General features: G+C 34.8%; 2 protein-coding genes across 3 annotated transcripts; both read left to right on the top strand.

Annotated features, from left to right (window-relative positions):
• Positions 1-10,242: 10,242 nt before the first annotated feature.
• LOC127870260 (jerky protein homolog-like) lies at positions 10,243-13,503 on the top strand. 2 transcript variants are annotated; one of them, XM_052412896.1, is made up of 2 exons: positions 10,243-10,494; positions 11,190-13,503. In XM_052412896.1, exon 2 carries the CDS (start codon positions 12,023-12,025, stop codon positions 13,004-13,006), a length of 984 nt encoding a protein of 327 aa, XP_052268856.1. In that variant the 5' UTR covers positions 10,243-10,494; positions 11,190-12,022; the 3' UTR covers positions 13,007-13,503. The 2 variants fall into 2 exon arrangements, with proteins under 2 accessions (XP_052268856.1, XP_052268857.1); XM_052412897.1 differs by having other exon boundaries at positions 10,458-10,494; positions 12,093-13,503.
• Positions 13,504-17,249: 3,746 nt separating this feature from the next.
• On the top strand, positions 17,250-20,348 carry LOC127870258 (gonadotropin-releasing hormone receptor-like). The gene is made up of 2 exons (XM_052412894.1): positions 17,250-17,415; positions 18,759-20,348. The coding sequence occupies exon 2, from the start codon at positions 18,760-18,762 to the stop codon at positions 19,984-19,986; it is 1,227 nt and encodes a 408-aa protein (XP_052268854.1). The 5' UTR covers positions 17,250-17,415; position 18,759; the 3' UTR covers positions 19,987-20,348.
• The last annotated feature ends 4,272 nt before the right edge of the window (positions 20,349-24,620 follow it).

The raw sequence follows: 24,620 nt of genomic DNA, 5'->3' as shown, positions 1-24,620 counted from the left end.
TAACTTTATTTCACGAAGATAACACATTAAAAAATAACATTTTTTTTACAATGTCGTCTTCAAAACACAGTACATAAACACAGTTTAGTTGTTGTTGATTTTTGACAACGAAATACAGAGGCATTTCGATGAAACTTGTCCGCTGCTTCCGGTGCAGTATCGCCTTTATGGTCACATCAGTGATGTCGCACTGACGACAACGATGTCTGAAATATTGGCCTTCGGTAGCAATACAGAGCGGAACTGAAACGCAAAGATCGGCGAAGTACTGTTTACCGTCCAGGCGATCGCCGTTTTGTAGATCCGACGGTCAATAGTCGTGTGCCGAGATTGACGGTCGCCCGGATTTACCGTTGGCCTGCAAAAAAACGCGTATTCGCACTACAACACATCTATGAAGAAAACACATTTTTACACCAAATATGTGCGCAGGTGTTTTAATTATAACATAAAATCAAATATTGAGGTATCTCGATGAAACTGTCCAGTCTACTAGAGGCACCTTGACCGCTGCCTCCCGTGCAGTCTTGTTTTCATGGTGACGTGAAATTATATTGCGTCCCTTCGTAACTGTTTACGTATGAGGACCGAATGAGAGATATAACACATATTTAATATTCAGCTATCATAGTCTTGGCCGAAGGTACTTGATCAGATAAGACTTCAACAACTGTATCAGAGATATAAATAACAAATCTTACATTGAACATCGCCAATAATAACGATTATAAAGTTGTGCTTTGCGGGAATGATCTGTATTTAAGTATGCTTAATAATGGTTTCTGAATAAGGAAATTGGTAATAAGTTAGTTCCTTATTCGGAAGCCTGTATTGCGGACGATAACTTTCTGATATGTAATTTTTTTGATGTTGTTTGTGTTATTTACGTTTAATTAGGTTATGTGTATGTATTCTGTCACATTTCCAATACATACATATATATATATGTATATATATATATATATAATACATTTCAATTTGACAATAAACGCTGAAAACATGTATTATGAAGACGATAATAAGGGAATGGCACTGTCATAAAAAACATAAATTTAAATTAACCAAAGAATACTAATTTTCAGTGAAAATCATGAAATAAAATGTCCGAAAATGATCGTTTGAAATACAGGCTTCCGTATAAGGAACTAACTTTATAAGACAACGTTTACTGTTATCATCGCGATAAATAAGCACTTTTTGATAATTAAAAGCCAAATGCTTAATACGTAAGTAAATATGGTGGAATAATTATTGTTCAATTAATCAAAATAATATTTATCATTGTGTTGTTGAAAACACATTAAGAATTATTGACATACCATTATTATATTGCTGAATATCTTCATTTAACATATTTCTGGTCTAAAGAAAATTCCAGGTCACCTAGTTCACGGATAGCGTCTTTATTATATAACGATTATTTTATTGGCCGCAAACTCAGGTGATATAAACTCTGACATTCACACACTGGCCGCGAATCGACCCGATACCTCGCGGGTTGAAATGCAATGCATTAAAGTGATAAAGTGAGGCCTCGCTTCCACTGCTCTTTATACTTTTACATGTTAACATGTTGACAGGAATATGGAAGTAAGAACTAAATATGAGAACATAGCCTTTAAGTATGAACGCGTTTGCCCGGGCAATCCTCTGAAAACAAAAGGTGCACTGTCGTGAATTGAGTGTAAAACTGTTCTATCTATTAAGCCTTTTCCTTAGAGATAAAATTGTTTCATGCAGTAAAACAGTGTTACAAAAACGCGGATATGTTTCCAATGTTCTGGTGGTATACTCAAATCCAATGGAATTAATGAAGTGTATTCATTCGTACCTAGCCGCTGGAAATTTTATTTGAATTTTATTGGACACTTACAAAGGTCAGGTTAGGTGAAAAGCTGGCTTAATACAGCTACGCCGAAAAAGATTATCCTAAATAATAACAATCAGTCAAAATACTGGAATATTGTTACCAGCTATGTCGAAAAAGAAGTAAACAACTATTAAAACGTGTATTTGGGTCCTTTCAGCACAAATTATTGCGATTTGAGATGCCCAATACGAGTTTTTGTACGTTTACATATATTTTTCTTAAAAACTCGCAATGCTCCTTAAATTCATGAAACAAACGCATTTATTCCGTGAAACTTGCCGAAACGCGTAATACCCTGCCCTCAAATGGAATACAGCTCCTTTGTGACGGGGTAATACTACACTAAATACTTTCTTTATATAATTCAATGTAAAAGCGGCAACTTTAAGCGAAAATACATGCATTATTTTGCACATACAGTGCAGCCCTACATAAAACGATTATTAAGTATACTGTCACCATAACTCCGACTCTGTATTCAGAGGCCATAATTTCGGATACTGAAATTCGGATATTCTAGCAAAGCTCATCTTTATATTCGTCATTATTGGCAGGGCCGGATTAAGCTGTTTTGGGGCCCAAGGCTGCATATGTTTCGGGGGCCCCCTTCCCTCTAGCCTCTTCTGTATATTGAAAACCATACTTGATACTACAACTACAAAGATCAGAATACTTGAATTTGTATACAACAAAACAACATTGACAATGTAAAACTATTTTATTATCTGAACTTAAAATGCATGTTACATGTAACAGATTCCAGCCTATAAGCTTCTTTTACGACAGCTGTGTAACGTCTAGTTCTCGGAGGACTTGACATTCAGTAGACAGTAGCCCAATGCTGTCAACCTTTCCTGAATCATGGTGTTCCGTAGATAGTTTTTCACGCGTGATTATTTTGAAAATGACTACCTTGACAGTTATCACTGGAATGATTCGTAAAGCGATCGCAAAGCTGTCTGAAATTTACCGCCATCTAACTTCAACAGTTCACTTATGTGGGTGATGGTTCTGTCTTGGTCCGCTTCTAAGATGGTTTTGAATGAGCGAGCCCATCAAAAAAAGACGCCTCAATGTCATCTGGATTAGATTCCAATAGATGCGTTGCACATTCTTGCAGATCATCCAAGGTAAAAGACTCAAACTATGTCATGAAACCAAACAGTTTGTCAAGACCAGAATATGCGCTCAACCGCTTGGGAAGTTCAACAATAAATGAGGATATCAACTATGCATGCCGTATGTGTGAATTAAAAAATTGTCGCGTGCACTTACTCCAAATCTGCATCTGGTGTCGAACTCTCGTCACGAAATAGTTTCCGCCGTTTCTTATGCGTATTCGCATCCTACTATTCGTTGATTGCTACAGACGCTTTGGTCTTCTCTTCAATGTCGTCAGACGTGTCCAGATGTTGGCATGACCATACGGGAAAGTCGTATACTAAACTATACTAGAGAAATTAATGGTTCTGAATGGATATACAACACAGAAAGAAAACTGATAGCATAGTTAATCAAAGCGAACTAAACGGTCACAATTCGACTTACATCGGGAAACTTGTAAAATTGCACAGAAAATTTCTACTGCATTCCCTTTAGAGTCGTTCAATGGCTTAATAAAGAACGACTATACATTGGGAAACTAGTCTGCCGTTAGGGGCCCCTTTAAAATCGGGGGCCCAAGGCTGCAGCCTTGTTAGCCTAGTGGTTATTCCGGCCCTGATTATTGGCTATGTTTCATTTAAGATTTTTATGCCACCGGATCGATAATTAATTTAACAATAATTGTTCCACCATATTGACTAATGTATTAAGCATGAGCGTGATGATTCTCAATACTGTTAATAAGCGAATCACATAACAATGACCGACAAACCACTAAAACAGGTTTCTTCGAAGAACGCGCGTATAAATATTTAAAATATGTACGGATATTTCGCGTGTGGCCGGTTGACTCATATGTTTTACTTTCACTTCCATTCTTCTTTTGGTTTTCTGTTTTGCATATATAGGTTTATGACCAGCAATAGGTAATAATGTAAAATAAGCCGCGAAAACTCCGCGTAACATCCCGTTCTGCGTGTGATGCAGCTAAGAACTGTACAGAAAAAGACATTCGCTATCGTACTCCAACCACAATCAACGCCGTATATCTTTTTTAAAGATATTTCTTGTTAATATTGAAGATAGCAACTTCATATTTGGCATGCATGTGTATCTCATGTAGATGCACATTTTTAATGGTGAAAAGTCAAGGTCAATGTCATCCTTCAAGGTCAAAGGTCAAATATCATTGTATTTTTCGTTCCTAAAACTTCAACCTTCGTTAAAGTTTGGTCATAACGTTTTGAATATTGAAGATAGCAACTTGATATTTGGCATGCATGTGTATCTCATGGAGATGCACATTTTGAGTGGCTTAATGTCAAGGTCAAGGTCATCGTTCAAGGTCAAAGGTCAAATTTATGTCTTCAAAGCGGCGCAATAGGGGGCATTGTGTTTCTGACAAACACATCTCTTGTTTTATTTATATCTCTGATATAGTTTTTGAAGTTTTATCTGACCTTGACTTCTCGAGAAAACTATCCGATAGCTTAATAATATACTTGTTTAAGCTATCCCATTCAGTTCTCATACGTAAACAATTACTAGGAGATATGATTAACAATGCAAATTGATTTCAATGCGTCACCATGAAAGCAAGACTGCACCAGCCCAGGTGCATCAAGTAGACTCTTAAATTAAATCGAGATGCCTCAATATCTTATTTCATTTTATAATTTAAACACCTGCGCGCATACTAGTAGTAATAGTGTGTTTTGTCATGGAAACCAAATTTGGGATTAATGATTAGATGTTTCAGCGGCCCGTTTAGCTCACTCGGTAGAGCACTCGCTTTGTAATTGGGAGGTCCCGGGTTCGAGTTCCGGACAGGCAGGACACTTTTCACCACTCGGAAACAATGGAGCCTAACGTGGCGATTGCAGTTCTCCATAAAACTTGCCCGTGTGATATTCGGGATCAGTAATTCACTGTTCTATGTGACTCGAATTCGAGTATGAATTCCAACTTGTCAGGGGTGAACGTCACGGAACCGAACGTATGCGGGATTAGTTACTCAATGTGTAAGAGACCCGGTTAGCTCACTCGGTTGAGCGCTCGCCTTGTTAGCGGGGGGTCCCGGATTCGAGTCCTAGACTGGCTGCACACTATCATCAACGGGCTACAATGGCGCCCAACGGGGACCGTGGATATATCAATTCTCCAAAGAGGCTGCCCGTGGGTTTGTTGGGATGAGTAATTAACTGTTCTCTGTTGCTCGAATTCGAGGACGAGTTCCAAATTGGCAGGGGAATATGTCACGAGACCGATCTTAAGCGGGATTGGTGATTAGATGTGTAAGCGGCCTGGTTAGCTCACTCGGTGGAGCACACGCCTTGTAAGCGGATTCGAGTCCCGGACTGGGCGACATATATTTGTTTATGTGCAAATGCTCATGCAGACCAACGGTACATCTGGTGAACTTCAACCTCGGCACACGTTTATTGACCGTGGGATATACAAAACGGCGATGACCTCGACGGCAAATAATCTTTCGCCGATCTAAGTTTAACAGTTGCGTTCTGTATTCGCAACGAATGCCAATATATCGGACAATGGTGTCGTCATTGTGACGTCATCATTAATGCGAGACTGTATCGGAAGCAGCGGCGCAGGTTTCTTGAAAAGACAAGAAAGTTCCATCGAGATGCCACTGTATTATGTTTTTCAATTAAAAACCCAAATCGTATACTGCTGAAATTGAGACCCAACAAGGAACTGGCTTATTATATAAAACCAAGTAGAAATGCACTGCAATGAATATTTTTGATACCCAACCTACATTAAAAATGCCTTTATTTTACTCAATTGTCTTTTTGATTATTTTGATTTATTTTTTAGTAAAAGATGTCCGTTCCTTATTCGATTTGAATAAGGAATAAGGAAACCGTTCCTTATTCTTTATGCAAACCGAATAAGAAACTGGGTAATCATTTAATAAAACAAAGTATAAATGTACTGCAATAAATGTTATTGATACTCAACTTACATGTATAATGATTTTAATTGATTTATTTGTCTCTGATTTATTTTTAGTATAAAAACGCCAGTTGTCCTTATTCGATTAAAATCAGGAATAAGAAACCAGTTCATTATTCCTTATTCGAACCGAATAAGGAACTGGGTTATCACGAAGTTTAATAAAGTAAAAATGTATTGCAGTACACATTTTACATATCTAACATATAAAAACAGTGATAGTCCATTTTATGTGGTACACTTTGGATCAGTTTCATTGACGTTTAAGTACGAAAATGCCAGTTCCTTTTTCGGATTGATTAAGGAATAATGAACTGGGTTCTTTTTTATTATTCAGCCGCGAAAAAAATCGGATTATGAATAAAAACAAACATGTTGAAATGTACTAAATTGCATTTTAATATCACATACATGTAAAATAATGTAATATGCTTTATGTTTTGTTGATGTGAAGTTAGCATTCGAAAATGCCGGTTCGGTTTAAACAAGATGTATGCAAGCGCGAAGAAGAAACATGAATTTGTAACGTAATACATTAAGTACATCTATAAGAGTTAATTTGTTTTTGATTAACTTATACATTGTATGCATTATTTTCTGCAAACCCTGTATCAAATATGTTAAGCTTGAATAAGGAATGAGGAACTGTTCTTTCTGCTTATTCAAAAAAGGAATAGGGAACAAGGAAAAAGGAACCAACTTACTCCCCATATGTGGATTTGTCTTTTTAACTTAAAATAGAAAAACCGTACTATGTTTAAATAAAAGAATACGTTACATAAATGCAACGTTTATAGGAGGTAACATTGCACAGAATTGACGGTTTTGATGAACCGTATACCCAAACGTTAAATTATTTGCAATTCAATTCATTTGTGTAAAGGCATACTTAAATACAAACTTGAAACAGCATTGAACTGAACTTGATAAAATCTGAACTTTATTTAAACTCATTGTTTAGTTTGAGACCAATAATTAGTTCCATTTCTGAAATATTTGTTATAGCTAATATACTGTTAATGGGCATTCATAGCTTGGGGTGAAGCCTTCGCAAATATGACAGTTGATCTCGTCTTAATTGCTAATAAGGATATTCGACGTTTAGTTAATTAATTCTTTGATTACATAAATCGCTTTGTACGAATCATAAAATATTTTATAAAATTGTTTACTAGTAAAAAAACGAATGGTAAAGTATATAGTACACTATGTTATATGAGAAACGGTGCAGAAAATATTATACGATGTAACAATTGGATAACCAAAATACGAGACTTGCTTCAAAATACTGGTTTATGGAGATGTTTGGATATATCCAGAGTCAGTAAATTAATATGAATTTTTATCCTACAGCTAAATGATTTTATAGAACAAATACGACTCACAAAGAAAAGATAAGGTTTTCTCCATGGTTATTTTTAGATCAGAATTCTTCCACACTCATTTTAAGAACATTACGTATGGACTAGTTTTTTTGGCCTTTCGCCCCTGATTGCGTCATTTAGGTCATTGGGTACGCAGTCGTTTAACGTGTTTACGAGTGTGTGTGTTTACGATGGATTATTATAATTTTATGAATGTGAAAAACACAGTATTTGGATATAAAACTGGAATGAAACTGGTGAGACTACATTTTCGATTTAGTTAAAATGTCGAATGTACTCGAATAAAGCGATGTTTTGTTGAACAATTGATGAATTAAATTTAAGAAAACTGTCATTGAATTGTTCTTTAACTTTTCGAAGGAAATCGACGTCGAGTTTAAATGGTAATTTCTTTGTCTTTGATGGTTTAGTCGTCAGTGCCGTAGCCAGACCCAAATTTAAGCCGAGGCAGTATCTTAGGTTCTTCTAGGGGGGGTCCGGGGGCATGCCGCCCCCCTGAATTTTGTTATACCTATAACGTCTCTGGTGCGTTTTAAAGGCCATTTAAACTACATTTTATACCTAAGTTATCGGAATCGTGGACGCTACATATAACCGTTTGGTATCAATAAAGTTAACAAAATAATCTGCTACAAGTTCATTGTCAATTTTACATTCTGGTACCATAAACGATGTTTGAAGTGACAATGATGTAACAAACTTAACTACAGAAAAATAGTCATATACTTCATTTGAAGTCAGATAGAAAAAAGAAAAAAAACTGAGACGCAGCTCTCTCATACAAGCCATAGTATGTACTGTATATGGATAATAGAATGTGCTTGACATATTTATTATTGAAATACTAAAATAAAAAAGATCTACCTTATAATATGAAGAAACAGATCTTTCAAACATTTAAGCGAATAATGTTTCATGAACATGTTTTTAATATTCTTCAACTTTTAAATATCAATCTTATTGAACGCTAATTCAACTCTCCTGTCTCCAGTCGAATCCCACATTTGAAGAATTTGTTTTCGATTAACTAGTATGTGTTATGCACAAACATTTAAGCGATGCCATTAAGCCGTTCCTCTTTCATAGTAGAACGTGTCCGCGTTTTAAGCCTTCGCAATGCGCTAAAACTCCACTCACATGTACAAAAACCAATAAAAAATATTATTTCTTAAGTTCTTAACAGCTTCCGCAAACTTGCTGTTGTAGTTCAGACAAGATCACCGTGAAAAAAATCGTGGACGATTTGTTTTTCCATTATGAGGTTGAAAGCACAAAAGGGGTATTTGAAGAAATATTTAAATGCATTAAATCAAAAGCATTTTTAATCATAAACACATATAGAAATAATCAATGATGGAATTTACTTAAACACGGCCCTTCTAGGATTCGAACCAACGCAATATAATAGTGAGCAATGGATCCAGAGTCTTACGCCTTACCGATTGCGTCACAGGGGCATAATACTTATCTTGAGGAGTACAACTAATTAACTTAAACCAATAAAGTTTTTGGCCATTTTTTCAATTTTCTAATGTAACATTTTGTTTTAGCACTGCGTCCTTATTTTCTGGCAGTTGACAGTTCTATCATCAACATTCTATCATCAACTTCATTGACTATTAAAGAGAAAAGACTGGAACTTCTTTATATCAAAAAAGTTTAATACGCGGGATATCATAATTTGAAAATTCTTATGTAAACAAACCACCTGAAATGGTCCCGGATTAAACTCAACGCCGGCCATCAGGCCTTGACACTAACTTTTTTGACAGGGTACCCGGAGGGAACCCTACTTTCAACTTTTGTTGGCCCTCACCCAAACTAGGGAGTCCTCTTGTTTCAACACACAGCTACTCTCGGCGTAAGGGCAAATAAGTACAAGAAGCATACTAGTACACATTTTTATTTCCTATATTCAATTCTTTTGCCATTTAAAGCAGACCCATTAAAAGCTCATAACCTTGTCTTGTAAACTTTTGATATCATGTATTTCATCAATATCAACAGCATCGTCATCCTTGTCATAATCATCTTCAGCATTATCATCTTCAGCATTGCCTTTGCCGCCAGAACTTAGCGTTTCGGAAGTTCTTATTACAAACTTTTAAGAAATAAAAGGTAATTACGCGCATTCAGAGGTTTCACTGGCTCAACAAAACTTGTTGCAACTTTTTCGCGCCGTGAAAACTGTCGATTATTCCAACCTTATTAATAAGAACAATCATTTAAAGAAACCTTACTACATTAATGTCATTGCCTATATTATCACTTTAAAAAGTATATTATTACATAAAAAACAATAAGTACCTTCATAAGTCATACCTTCATAAGTCAAACTTTATTTGTATATAAATACCATTTTTTCAACTTGATAAACAACACAGATAACCAAAATAATATAACAATGTTAACTTCAATGTATTAAACAGTATGCTGCCTAAATGTTTCATGTCATTTGGACATGTCAAACATCAGCTTCTGTTGTTAAAACGTTTTCTGTTAGTGGTGGATGATTTCCAGGATCAATTAAATTATAGTTGTTCGCGCCTATTTCCTGACAGAAAGGCCCAGATAATTACCACCATCTATTCTAGTTGCCTGAAATAACATAAAACATATTTTTTTTACAAACTATCAACAACAAACAAACACATTCATGTCACTATCTTTAAATGTCCGAATTTTAACATATCCGAAATATAGTACACCAAGTGAACGATATACTTTTTATTTCAGAAATTGTTGGTATCTTAATCAAATTATATCCTTCCAAGGTCATTATAATAATGGAACTATTAAACAGAAATGCTCACAAATACCTGTAGAAAAAAGTGTATACCGGCATGTGTTTTTGTGGAGAAATTAAATGCTTTTGCCAGCCCGATCGCCTATGGTTTTGATTAGGGTCAATCCGTGAAAAGTCGGACGTCTTTAAAAGTCGGACAGTTGACAGTAAAACACATAATACAATATACAATAACCGACTTGAATTGCCCAGTAGCACGCATTTAGTGACACATAGCCATTCACTTTGAAAAAAACATCTGCACAGTATGTGCATCGACACCGTTTACGTAAACACAAAACCAATGACGTGCCACACACAGGCTTATGACGATACGCATTGTTTTCAGAAAGGCGGGCAATTTGAGTGCTAAGGTTCGTTCAGTGAATTTCATTGCGCAACGGCTATACGATTGTATATTCATTAGGATACTGATTGTTTTATTGTTTAAGGAGATAAAATTTATTAGTTTTATGGAGAATATCTGAAGAATTATTATGTATTTGACGAAATTAAAAGTGTCCGACATTTAACTACATATTTTGCATTGCAGTTAAAACTCGGACAATAGCAAGGAAATAACAAACACACAAAAAACGAAGCCACTTTGCATAAAGTTATCAATCATGGCTAATTATTGACAATAAATACTGAATACAGCAGTAAGCCTGTACAGTTCGTAAATGTTATAATGAAATAAACACCGACTGCCCGGCTCTATCATTGGTTAGCACACTCGATTATCACTCAGGCGACCCAGGTTTGATACCCGCTCCCGGCGCATATGCGTTCGGTTGGTGGTCAACTGTTTTCCCCACAGCACAAGACCACCTCAAAATTATTACCTCAGTAAATAGTTAAAAATTGCATATATAATTCAAATTTTGTTCAAACTTTTGTTAGTCTAAAATCTTATTAGGTAGTTGCGCGGAAGGACCTAATAAACTACGAAATACACACCGTCCCGCCCGCACGCCAGCATGCATTCCCCACCACACATATTAAGTATTGATTTAAAAATTGCGTTGAGGCCATTTCATTTGCATTTTAAAATTATAAATCTTTAAAGGCAATGAAGAAAGTCATCATTGAAGGTCTATATGCAGTCGGCATGCATCACCATGGGCAAAGGGCTCTCCAGGTTGCCGCCCAATACCGTGGAAAACCGGAACCGGAAAACTCTTTTGACCGACATGCCATTGCCATCCACGCACACCCTTCAGATAGATTGTGTGCCTATTTGCGTCGCCAAGACGCTCTTTTCATATCGGAAATACACAGACTCAATTTGATAGATGGACATATTTTAGTTAAACCGAAATTTGAGCCTGTATTCCGTGCCCGTGTGGGTCCATCTCAGCGATGCAATTTGGGATTTTACGCGAAGGATGAACATGTAGCTTCCATTCAGATATGTGCGCGTAAACATGGCATGCTTGTGCGCATTGCAGATTAACATGACAAGTGTTATGTATTTTAAAATACATGTAGATTTATTAAACATACAAAATTTCAGATGTCCGTTTTGTCTTTTATTTTATTTCCATTTTTATTGCATTAATTCGATTTGTTGTAATCTCGAAAAGTCATCTTATTAGGTAAGGAACCGCACAGTGTAAGCACGGTGTGCGATCTTACTTAATTGCCAGTAATGAGGTTGAAGCCTGGGAGTGGTTAAGGTCGTACGCAGTCTTAAGTAGCCAAATATTATTTTTGTATACACAAAGTTTTAAAATCATTAAAATTATCATTTTTACTTAGACAGCATCAAACGCAGCAAAATAAGGCAGTACTCAAATGAAGGAGGTTGCACCCTCCGTGAAAAGCTACGTAATTGATAGCTTTATGTAAAGTGCGCACATGTTGGTGAACACTAATTCGCACTAATAATTCTTAATTGAGATGATCAAAAACGTGGTTTTATTCAACATTATCATCGCCATCACCATTGCTTTTCATATTTGGCTTTCAGCTATGGCGCGGAAGCGGGGAAAGATTCTCCAGTATGATCACTATGATTTAGAGCAAGCTTTGAATGCTGTTAAAGCTGGAGAGTCTATACGAAATGCAGCATTAAAATTTAATGTACCGAAAAGCACTCTCGGCGATAGAATTTCTGGTCGTTTCGATGTGATTAAACCACGCCACGGAAGACCACCTGCTATCCCTGTGGAAATCGAGGAAAAAATTGTCAAATCCGTGAAAATGGCCGCAAAGTTGGGCGTTGGACTCAGTAGAAAGAGTATCTTATTAAGGACAAATGTGCTGTGTCGAAGGATCAAACTTGAAACTTCATACACCAATTTCAAGGCCGGAAAGGATTGGTGGGAGGGTGTCAAGCGTCGCCACCCCGAGTTATCAATAAGAAAACCAGAAAAATTGTCTGCCGTGAGGGCGAGAATGCTCAACCCTGTGGTTGTCAACAACTACTTTGAAGATTTAAATCAAATTGTTAATGGAATGCAAATAGGTCCGGCTCAAGTGTGGAACTGCGACGAAACTGGATTAAATTTTGAACATAGTCCGGTGAGAGTAGTTGCCGAACGAGGAGCAGCAGTGGTGAGCAAGACCAGTCAAAAGTCAAGCAACTTGACCATTATGGCATGTGTTAACGCGGCAGGTAAAGCAATGCCCCCTCTCATAATCACAAAGGGGAAAACAGTCAGGTCCCTACATGGATTCAATACCACAGACGCTCCAAGCAATGCCGTCTGGAGTTTTCAGGAAAATGGTTGGATTAATGATGAAATTGGAGAAAAATGGTTTAACACTGTTTTTCTTAAACACTGCGGACCGCAACGGCCTCAGCTGTTAATCTTTGATGGTCATTCGTCCCAAGTCAACGCCGTAAATTGCATGTCTATTCATCGTATGTTTCTGTTCTAATTTCATTGTGATCAAAGATGGAAATCAATGACACATCAAATTTTATCAATAAATAACAAATACTCGATACGTGTTAAGCAAATTAAAATTAGTCCAGTAGTTTACATAAGAAGCAGCAATAAATAGTACAGCACATGTAAAATACTGCTACATTCAAATAAATTCATTTTACTGTAAATAAATGAAGTTTGGTTCAATTAGTGAATTACTGTTCCACAGTCCGAGATTTAACTACGCAAAAATAACTGTCCGAGTTTCAGCTACAGTGTGTCCGAGTTTCGACTACTCTGTCCGAGTCATAGCGATTCGCATCAAGCAACATTTTCATACTGTAAATCGCGGTGTTTTCACAAAACATCATCGATGTCACCAAAATTCGAAACTACGCTCATTTGGCTTTATAAGGGGAGGTAATCCCCAAAACGACTCGTCGTACGTTCTATATAATGATACAATAGCTTTGGGATATAGAGTTTTGTCCGACTTTTCACGGATTGACCCTAAAGAAATAGCGGCCCTAATAATTATTATAATTACTGATCGTCGTGACAGTTTGTCCCTGTGTTACTTTTTTGGGGGCTCAATATCATAAAGGAGCCATTAATAATCCGATAATCCGATAATAACCCCCATAAAACTTGACAATAGCATTAAAAACACCGTTTATGTTGTTATAAAGCTATCGGTTCACGCACTGAGTTCTTTTTAAATTTTATCAGCATGATTATATTTGGTGCTCCCTTTATAGAATAAATAAAATTTGCTTGTAACAATTATAAAATTATTTGAAACTCTTTGCGAGATCACATCATTCAAATAACAGAAAAATCAACGCTAAGTATAGAACATTATGTCAATGGATTTTATTTTATAAGTTACAACTTTGACGTTGCTACAAATTTATTTATTTATTTTTAAGAACGTTTTTGTTTGGTGTTCAGATTTTGTCCAATTTGTGAAGGACTGTTAACATGAACTGGATGTGTATAAAACGAATAAAATAATACACTTTTCGACTAATAAATGTACTTTAACAGATCATGCTAGCGAACGCTTGATGGCGCGCTCCTCATATATATCATTGACTCAGCAAATCATACACGTATTGTTACAAATGAAAACACTTTTATATAATGGCAGTCGAGTTTCATTTTAGGAGACAACCGAGGTCATAAACGGAACATATTAACGAGTGCAAGTAGATTCTATAGGGGTGACGCATGATATTCGCCTTCTTTAAGTAACGTAACGTTTAAAGGAAAAAATATTAAGCGGCCTTATAATATCATTGGAATGTACATATCTTGTTAGCAATAACTTAATCTTGGGCGCTCTTTCAGGAACATTAAATATGTTGTTTAATAAGTTATTAAATTGGTACATTTATTAATTATATTTAAGTTAATTTCATTTTCTTCAAGAGCAAAGCGGTTTCATATAAGGTGTTTGGTTATAACTCTTGATTTAGAGCTAAAATCACTAGACATATCAAAATGCAGTTGTTAAATGCACTATGTATTTGTTATTAATCGAACGAATTGGAAATTATATGACACCTTGCACTTTACCGTTCCATAAGATTAAAACATTTTTTATAATTAAAACATTTTTTTTATATATTTATTCTCCTTTCGTCCTGTTCTTTCTTTCAATAGTCGCTGTACTAATACAACTTTGACATTTTATTATGTAAGGTGACGTTAAAAGTAAAACATAGGGACATTTTAGCAGCCGCCGCCGATAATTGTGTCTTTAAAAATGTAATGCGGGTCTAACGAGTAATAAAAATAGGAATACGGGACTCAGGGGACGGGGTATTGCAGCTCTTAAAATGTAAGGACCCCCCCCCCCCCCCCCCATGATAATATGATTAAAACGAGTTGTTGTTTTTTGTAAAATAAGTACTGAATTTACATAGCAAAGGGGCAAAGAACAAGAAGTGGCATAAGAGGCTAATTATAGCCCTATCTAATCGGCTGGATCGGCATGAAATACCGGTACGTTGGAAAACCTTTCGATGTCAAAATTATGATCATTTCAAATTGGAAAAAAACAATACGTAGGAAGCCATGCTAATGGAAATAAGTGATAAAGTATTATGTAAGGGAGAAAAATACGCGCAAAAAGCCACTAATGAGTTACCTCCCCAAGACAGCAGCACATACCGCAAACGCCACTCGTTTTCCGTTTTCAAACTAAGAACGGTAAACGGGATCCAACAATCCGTTTCAATTTTCTAACATTTATTTTTGTTATATGATTTGAAACGAAATATGAACAGGGGAATCAATTTCGTTTTTTGTTTTATAATAAGTACAACGAAAAACGATATAAAGAAGTTAATTTTGTTTTCGTATTTTGTTTAAGTTTCGGTTATTAGGAAATCGGAATATGAACTTATATGCGTTGATTTTCGTGTTTCGTTGTTTCGAATGTTAAACGAAAAAGGAAAAGACGGTATATACACGGACCCGTAAAACACCAGATCCTCATTGTGTACACACCGGTTTTACTGACAATAACGTAGTGACGTCACCATCTATGTATAGAATGCCAGATCCTCGCTCGGTACGTTCCGATGTCCACAATGATGGTTACATTACACTAAATCATTTTGTATCCCTCCGTGGTCCGTTCGAAAGTAGTGCCTATTTCTAATGATTTCCTTTTCTCTTCGGTATTAAAAGCGATTTAGCGGTCGCATCCATGCTTTTTATGATTATTTCCTGCATCCTATGTGTGTATGCAAAATTTTGGCGCATTTCATTTAGGATTACGTTGAAATATGACTGTTTGGAGTGCGTTTATTGAAGTACGGGGCTTTTGTCGAAATTTCACTTTCGAAACTCTGTTTTCCGAGGGGGCTTGCGTTTGGGCGAATTTTACTTTCTTAGAAGTTGCGAGACCATATGTTTTTGACTGCATTTATTGAAAGAGGACATATTTATCTTTAAAGTGATACCGGTCTTGCAAAATTTGATATATAGGTGATACAAGAAAAATGCTTTGAAAGTTGGCAGTTTTATAATGGGACCCTATGGGAAATGGAATTAATGTAATATAACCTGATTGTAACATCGAAGTGTACAGTGCGACACTTTGTTTAATATACGGATTTTCCTAATCATTTTGCTGAGCCATTTGGCATCAATTGAAGTTATTAAAATGAAATAATTATCTGCCTCAACATGAACCAATTGTACTAAATGATAATATTTGTTTGAAAATATCATAGTGCCTTTAATTCATTAAATTGCCTCAATTTCTTATATAGATTTTATTCTTTGACATAAATTTTCCTTCTTTTCTTAAAATCTCAACGTTGCTCCGCAAATTGTAGCCGAGGCAACTACCTCGGTGTGCCTCAGCGTGGCTACGGCGCTGGTCGTTTATTTGTCAGTCGATCAAAGAATGTCTATCCACAAAGAATTGCCTGCTTACATCCAGTGCTTTAAAATTGAAAAGGTGGATGACGATGAAGAAATTTGTCTAGAATTTTAACTCGTCATGGAAGCAAATTAAACATTACGAAAATAAACATGGACGTGGTTATTGTACAACTTCGGTGAGTAGAACAATACTTTTATGTAACAATATCGGCGGGAATAAATGCTGAATCATGCTCCACGTAGCCACGGCAGTATGTGTCTACACATTTTGTAAATTTCAAAATGGCGGGAGCCATGTTTGTTTTTTTGGTTTTTTACAGTGGTGAAACAAGAGTTGTAGTTTGAACACAACCGTCTGTGTTCTACTTGAGTGTGTAACATTTGGAACGCCGATTAAATTTGAATCGAGGCGTATAGCGATATTTTGTCTCATTACTTTTCTTTTGTGTGGAATTCTTAAGGACTATTTTGATTTCCGTAAACGATAAAATATCACAATAAATATTACTACGCAATGTAAGATTCAGTTAATTTAATGTGTTTTTGCTTTTATTTTAGGAATAAATTAAATAAAACAATATTGGAGGATAAATAGAATACTATGTTAGTGTGATGTGTACTTAAATTTATCCCACTCGTGTCAGAAAGACTTACAAGGCTCGGCAAGTCTCGCCATGTAAACCTTTCTTCACTCGTGGGAAAAATTTAAGTACACAATCACACTAACATAGTATTCTCTATTTATCCTACAGCTAAATGATTTTGTAGAACAAATTTGACTCATAAAGAAAAGATAAGGTTTTCTCCATGGTTATTTTTAGATCAGGTTTTTCCTCACTTATTTTAAGAACATTACGTAGGGACTAGTTTTTTTTGGCCTTTCACCCCTGATTGCGTCATTTAGGTCATTGGGTACGCAGTCGTTTAACGAGTTTACGAGTGTGTGTGTTTACGATGGATTATTATAATATTATGAATGTTTAAAACACAGTGTTTGGATATAAAACTGGAATGAAACTGGTGAGACTGCATTTTCGATTTAGTTGAAATGTCGAATTAATCGAATAACGCGATGTTTTGTTGAACAATCGGCAAGCCTCGTCATGTAAACCTTTCTTCACTCGTGGGATAAATTTAAGTTCACAATTACACTAACATAGTATTCTCTATATCCCTATATTTAAAACTAGAAATATTGATATCTACATAGGTTTGTTGCGAAACGATTTACATGTTAAAACTTCATTAACATTATACAAAGAGTTGAAACATCGATTTGAAAATTTTCTGATTACCTTAACATAATCCAAAACTTTAATTTAAGAAAAAACATATCAAAACTAAGACTTTCGTTACATATGCTTAAAATTGAATCTGGTAGACATATAAATATTCATAGAAACGAACGTAAATGTTATATATGTAGCTCAAATGATGCCGAGGACGTATCATATGTCCTCTTTATACTAATATTAGAAAACTGTAAATCGACAAATTCTATAATAACCAACCTAGTATGCATAAATTTATACTTTTGTTAACAAATACTTATATTAAGGTTTTAACAAATCTCGCAAAATGTTGTAAAAATGCTTTTAAAATGAGAACTGAGACATTAAATGCAAACGTTTAGTAATATAATTGCCTAATCCGAAATATTTAACAATTTTATATACGGTACTCTTTTTGTAACTTTCACATTGCTATGTATGTGCTTCTTGCTTATATATTGTCAGTTATGTATTTATAACGATGAACTAGACTTGTTCAAGTTATACAAATAAACTTTCTGTTCTGATTATCAGTGAGGCTTTATGCGATGATTTATTAAACTAATTATGTTACAAAACACCATGTGGTTCTGCCTTGATTTGATACAAGAACAGCTCCGGTCACGTGACTCTTTTCAAAGAAAGTCGTGTATATAAGGTATAATGATGATATATAACGGCATATTCTCTTTAATATTGGATCTATAAAGAGCAATCACTGCACACAGAAGGTAACAGTTTTTACTTAATTTTCTTTGACAATTAACGTTATTTTATAGACATCATAAACTGATATCCGTTCAGATACTCGATAATTAACCGGTATTACTGAATGTGAAATCAAAAACAATACATAAGTAAATGTTTGACAATAATATTACAACAGATGACTTTTGCAGACATACTTAATGATAAAGACCTGAATAGCATGTTTTGTGTAATACCGTATGTTTAACATATCGTATTTTTGGTATAGTCAAAAATGGATGAACACGTATTATTATTTTAAGAAAACTGTTTAACATAATCGTATATTTTTTAGAGTTTTAAAATGTGTGTCTCTGATATAAGCTTACGTTTATTCGTTTACAGAATGAAAGTTAAGGCGAGAACAGCGTATTTACTGTTACTTATATTTCACCTGACGCGATATTCAAATGCGCAGACTGATACCATCGTCGACAAAACAGTTGTTCCAGACAACACAACAGCTGGATTTGACATAATTAAGTCCCTGTGGATTAGAACGCAAAATGGTTCGACATTTCTGATGATTCGGAGTAGTGCTACAGGCGACAATGCGACTTCTTCGGATCGGGCCATTGACTTGTTAAACGCATTTCGTTCATTCAGTCTTTACTTTAAATACGTCATTGTACCTGGATTTATAACGAACCCTATCTCATTCGCTTTATCGCTTCAAGTGAAACCGTTCGAAAAGACGGAACTGTATATAGCTGTATTAAGCATTGCAGATTTTAGTGCATGTGTGCTGCGGTTCAGCCAATTTTATCTCTATGAGATCGGTTTTAATTGGACAGAATACATATGTCGTGGATCACAGTATTTGTCGAATACATCAAGCATGCTTTCAAATTATATAATACTTTGCTGGACGTTTGAAAGGACAATTGCAGTTACATTTCCATTGATGTTTAATATATGGTTTTCTTTCAGAAAGGTTATAATTTTGTTAAGTATAGTATGTGTTTTATGCTTCTTAATATCGGTCCCACATTTGACTGAATTTACCGCAGCGCCTACTCTGCACCACCCTTTTACAGTCGTGTGTTATCCCTCGCATTTGTTTTCAACTTTCTGGGCACCGTTTTCAATGGTATATCGTGTCATTGTTCCATTGTTGTTTATTATTGTATGTAATATAGTAATTATTCAAAGGTTAACAAAACGTAATCACTCACGGATTCAGCTAACAGCCCAAAACTCAATAAGTAAGAAAAATCGCTTATTAACCATTACACTGATCTCAGTTTGTGTTATATTTGTAATTCTCCACATACCTTACATTGTCTCCTTGATGTACTTGTCCGTGTTTCCGGACCTGTTAGTCAATAGTTCAGACCCGAGAAGAAGAGTAGAGTCTGTGTTTTTACACTTCGGTGCTTTGGTAGTTGTTACTATTCAAAACTGGATCAATATTTTCGTGTATATTTTAACTGGTACAAAATATCGTCAGGCATTCAAAAACCTTTTCAAGTTTCATGTCAGATGTTCAATGATAACTCATGGTACGTCGGTAACTCAAACCAGAACGAATAACACTAGAAACACCGATCCTTTGCGGGTTGCGACTGTTTGACAGATTTAACCAACCTTGTGCAAAAAAATTATTACAAACAGCAACATTATGTAACCCATATGTTTTGAATTATAAAAATTGTTATAAACATTGATCTGCTTAAAAGAAAGATGTATTCATGGTGTGCGCGCTTATCAAAATCTGCAGTGACACATAAGTTTCAAACTTAAGTGAGACATACTAAGACTAAATGTAGGACTCTCACTGGTTCCTACAAACGTCTTATGTTAATCGTTTTAAACTGTTTCGAAACAATTTAGATCGAATAGTAATCATGATTTAAAACGCGTTCTGAAAAAACGGGGCTTAATGCATGTGCGTAAAGTGTCATCCCAGATTTGCATGTGCAGTACGAAGAGGCTAATCCGGGACGACACTTTTCGCCTGAACTGTATTTTCGTGTCGAAGAGACTTCCTTTAAACGAAAAATTCCATAAAAGCGGAATGTGTCGTCCCTGATAGGCCTGTGCGCACTGCAAAGGCTAATCTGGAACGACACTTAACGCACATGCATTAAGCCCAGTTTTCTCAGAACGCGACTCATATTATTATTTCTACTTGTATTCGTCGGGAATGTTCATATAACATTTGGAATGGGTCTATTAAAACAATATGTAACATTAAAACATAACAGCACTTTATTGACCTCTTAGGCTCTTGCCAATATTGTTGTAAAATTGTTGTGAAATTTGTGTTTGAAGATATATGCAATAAAAAACACATTGTGGCAAAATGGTAGTCACGTTTAGAAAGCCAACAGTTGGATGATAATATTAGATTTGATAGATATGTTAATTATAAAATTGTAAAGTCATTTATACTCTATGTTAAATACATGTATGAGTTTCATATACCAGTGTTTATGTTCGTTTTCATTCACGTGTACATTGATGTTTATTTTGTGATATTCAGTTCCTTGTCCTGTGTGCATGTTCTGTGAAAGAATACATGTAGTGTCCAGTCAGACATGAAATCACTAACATTTATATTGGTCAGCACTTTAAACATGTGTTGGACATGGTGAATTACTTACCGTACTGCCGGGTTCCTTTTGACTGTCGCAAGATAAACGTCATTATTATTGTAGGCGTTGTTTTACTACTTATATTGCATTTATTTGGAATTGCATTGTTTCTGCTTTGCAAATGAAGTCACTTATTTGTGGAATGAATGTTAGCATCTTGAAAAGTTGTATTAAAAGTCTAAACTTCAGACATGTTGTATTCCTATGTTATGTATTTGTATTTTTTCACTGTAGTATACTAAAGAGCACCCTGGGTACTTTTAAATACTACCTGTGTCGACAACGAGCTTTTGGGCAATACTATAGGCACTTTAAGACGAATTTGTAAACACGGGAACTTTTGTTAAATCTACACAGTAGGTTTCGAAAAATTAAGTTAAAAACTGTTAAATAATATATGCAATTATAGTTATAAATACCACACCAACGGAAATACAAATGGACAATATAAAGCTATTAACAATATATGAAAAATTACATAATTATGACTATGAACATCTGTTAAATAGTCTTAAAACTCGACAATTATTTATATTTTGAGATGAAGTATACTTGAAGCCCCGGATTCGTTTACGGATCACATTATTCTCAAACCCTGCGTATAACTTTAATACGAAAACAAGCATAGGGTTGTTATAAATATTATTGATAAGTCATTACAGAATATCACGCTTTCTACATCAGTTTTTGCAAGAACCAACACATTACATATAACCTGTAAAGCTTAGTTTTAATTACCTTTTAGAAGGCAGAGTCAACACATTGTTCTTTTGTATAGATAGAGAACTCAATGCCGAGGAATAACATACAAATTCATTTAAAAAAAAGCTTTTCAAATTTATTTGACAGGCGTGACGCCGGTCTATGGTGATACTGATGTTGAATATGCACCCCAGATGTTCCGACGCAGTGTGCTTGATGTAAACTCAAGACATTCTGTAACTGTTAACCATTTCAGATTCATCCAATATATTTTTGTAATCGTACAAAATAACGTCCATAGGTTTCGGATATTTTCTGGTGCCTATTTCGTGCATTATCCGGTACCAATAATCTGCACATAAATAGTTGTTTCTGCAAACTAAAATGTCACTTCGTAAATCGTGAAAATGGACTGATAATCATTATGCTGCCTTTTTCAACATAAAAATAAATTAGAAGTATGATTGGCTAAATCGACTAATAATTGCTTTTAGGTTTCCGGAGGGAGTGGGTCTGAACTGTTGGACGGTGAAGATGCCCTTTAGTTGACGTTTTTGTTTTTGAGCATGAATATGAAATTTACTTAATGAATGTCTTAGTTGTCTCGTGGAATATTGTTTTTGTGAAAAATGTAAACCTAAAGGAGGAAATTGCGAAACTATAAGAGCACATGTAATCCAATCGAAAATTACAATTTCATAAAATAATGTATTATCTCGTTTTTATTCTTAACCTATTTAATAATTTTGAATAATCCTTATTAACATAGTTTTAATGAATTTCAATTAACACAATTTTTATTAGTTATTGCATTATTTTACAAACGCGTAATTTTTTGTGAGGAATTGTGCACTTTATTTAATGATAACAATATATCAAATTTTACGCACTTGCGTTAAGCCCCGTTTTCACAGAGCACTACTCATTTTTGTAAGCACATTTTCCATTTTTAAGGTCACATCATGCATTTAATTTATGAAGTTATAGAAATATTTAATTCATAAACACCGACTTAGTTATTTCCGTCTCTCATGCATCATAGAGTATTAGCGCTTAGCGCTCACTTAACGTGACAAATGGTAGAACTAATATTCGTTAATTAAGGAATATAATATTAAGACAGATAATCGAAGGACGGACAGAGCTATTAATCATTAAGAATTTAATTATTTTCCACACGACAATTCACGAAAATCCCGTTACATACAACATAAAATTGATGAAATGGAAAATCCAATTGCGCACGAAAATATAGGAAAATAACATACGACACACACCTCATATGAGTCAATAATTTCTGATATGATCCGGTGAAGTACAGCGTATTAGCTAGACACGCACAAAATATTTTCGAATCTTTTTTGTTACGCGTGATATTTCAGCGTTAAGTTATAATTTGTATCATCATACACAAATGAATACATGACTACCCTGCTAAGTACCCCACATTGCCTGCATTTATTACATTAAAAGATCGCAAATGAATGTATTTCCTAAAAGAGTTCTGAGAAGTGAAAGGATATTTTTTTGTGAACAGAACAGAAAGTTTATTAATATAACTTGAACATTTCCAGTTCATCGTCACATATACAAAACTGGCAATATATAAAGCAATAAGCACATGCACAGTACTGCGAAAGTGACCAAAATAGTACATAAAAAGGTGTTAAACATGCACTTAGGCCATCATATTACTCAACGTTTGCATCCAATTTATCATTTCTCGTTTTAAAAGCATTTTTACAATATATCGCGAGTTTTTATATAGGACTTTGGTTTTATTATTTGTTAATAAAGAAATAAATGTATGCGTACTAGGTCGGTTATAATAGAATTTATCAATATACATTTTTCTTATATCTGTTTAAAGAGGGTATACAATTACAAAATGGTATTCGTTTTCAATATCACTTGAGTTACATATATTACATTTGCGTTCTTTTTAAGGAATATGTATATGTCTCCCAGATTCAATTTTTTACATGAGGGACGAAAGTCTTAATTTTGATATGTATTTTCTTAAATCAAAGTTTTGGATTATGTTAAGGTAATCAGATAGTTCAAATCGATGTTTCAATTCTTTTTATAAAGTTAATGAACTTTTAACATTTAAATCATTTAGCCACAAACCTATGTACATATCAATAAGTCTATTTTTAAATATAGGAATAAATACATTTGCATTTACTGATTCTTGATACATCCAAACATCTACAAAACCAGTGTTTTGAAGCAAGTCCCGTACTAAGGTAATCCAATTGTTACTTCGTATTATATTTTCAGCACCATTTTTCATATAGCATAGTGTACTATATAATATATTTAGGATCTGGCACGAGTTGTTATATCATACCATATTTTATTAAACGAGTTCAGGAATTTTGTTAGTAAGCGAGCCTTTCGCGAGCTTACTAACGAATTTCCTGGACGAGTTTAATAAAATATGGTATGATATGACAACGAGTGTCAGATCTTTTTTATCACATGCTTTTAAATGAGCAAATTAAATAAATATTTACGCAAACATAATGATAGACCCCAAATGTTGTTTACATTTCGTGACGTCATTTGACGTTGCAACGTCATTTCAGTAACATAACAAAACGCGATTGGTCAATAAACGAAAACTAAGCCAATGAAAACGCTTAAAAAGTATGTTACACATGTGTAATATATAGGGGATATTTAAGCATGTCAGTGTAAGATCGTTTGTTATTTCACGAGTGATCATAGAAATTATATTTTCACAAGTGGGACAGCCACGAGTGAAAATATTATTTTTCTATGATCACGAGTGAAATAACAAACGATCTTACACTGGCATGAACACATTTTCTGTTTCTTTTATGCCCCTTTTTCAAGAAAATAATTAACAGCTGTTTCCCTTTTGTCGAAAAGTTAACCTTTC

The sequence above is a fragment of the Dreissena polymorpha genome, chromosome 2 (genome assembly GCF_020536995.1).
Source record: "Dreissena polymorpha isolate Duluth1 chromosome 2, UMN_Dpol_1.0, whole genome shotgun sequence".
NCBI lineage: Eukaryota > Metazoa > Mollusca > Bivalvia > Myida > Dreissenidae > Dreissena > Dreissena polymorpha.
This window is presented reverse-complemented; position numbering and strand designations above follow the sequence as displayed.

What these genes read in the sequence shown, in the direction of transcription:
- LOC127870260 (XM_052412896.1), top strand. Translation starts at nt 12,023, where the DNA reads ATGATCAAAAACGTGGTTTTATTCAACATTATCATCGCCATCACCATT.
- LOC127870258 (XM_052412894.1), top strand. Translation starts at nt 18,760, where the DNA reads ATGAAAGTTAAGGCGAGAACAGCGTATTTACTGTTACTTATATTTCAC.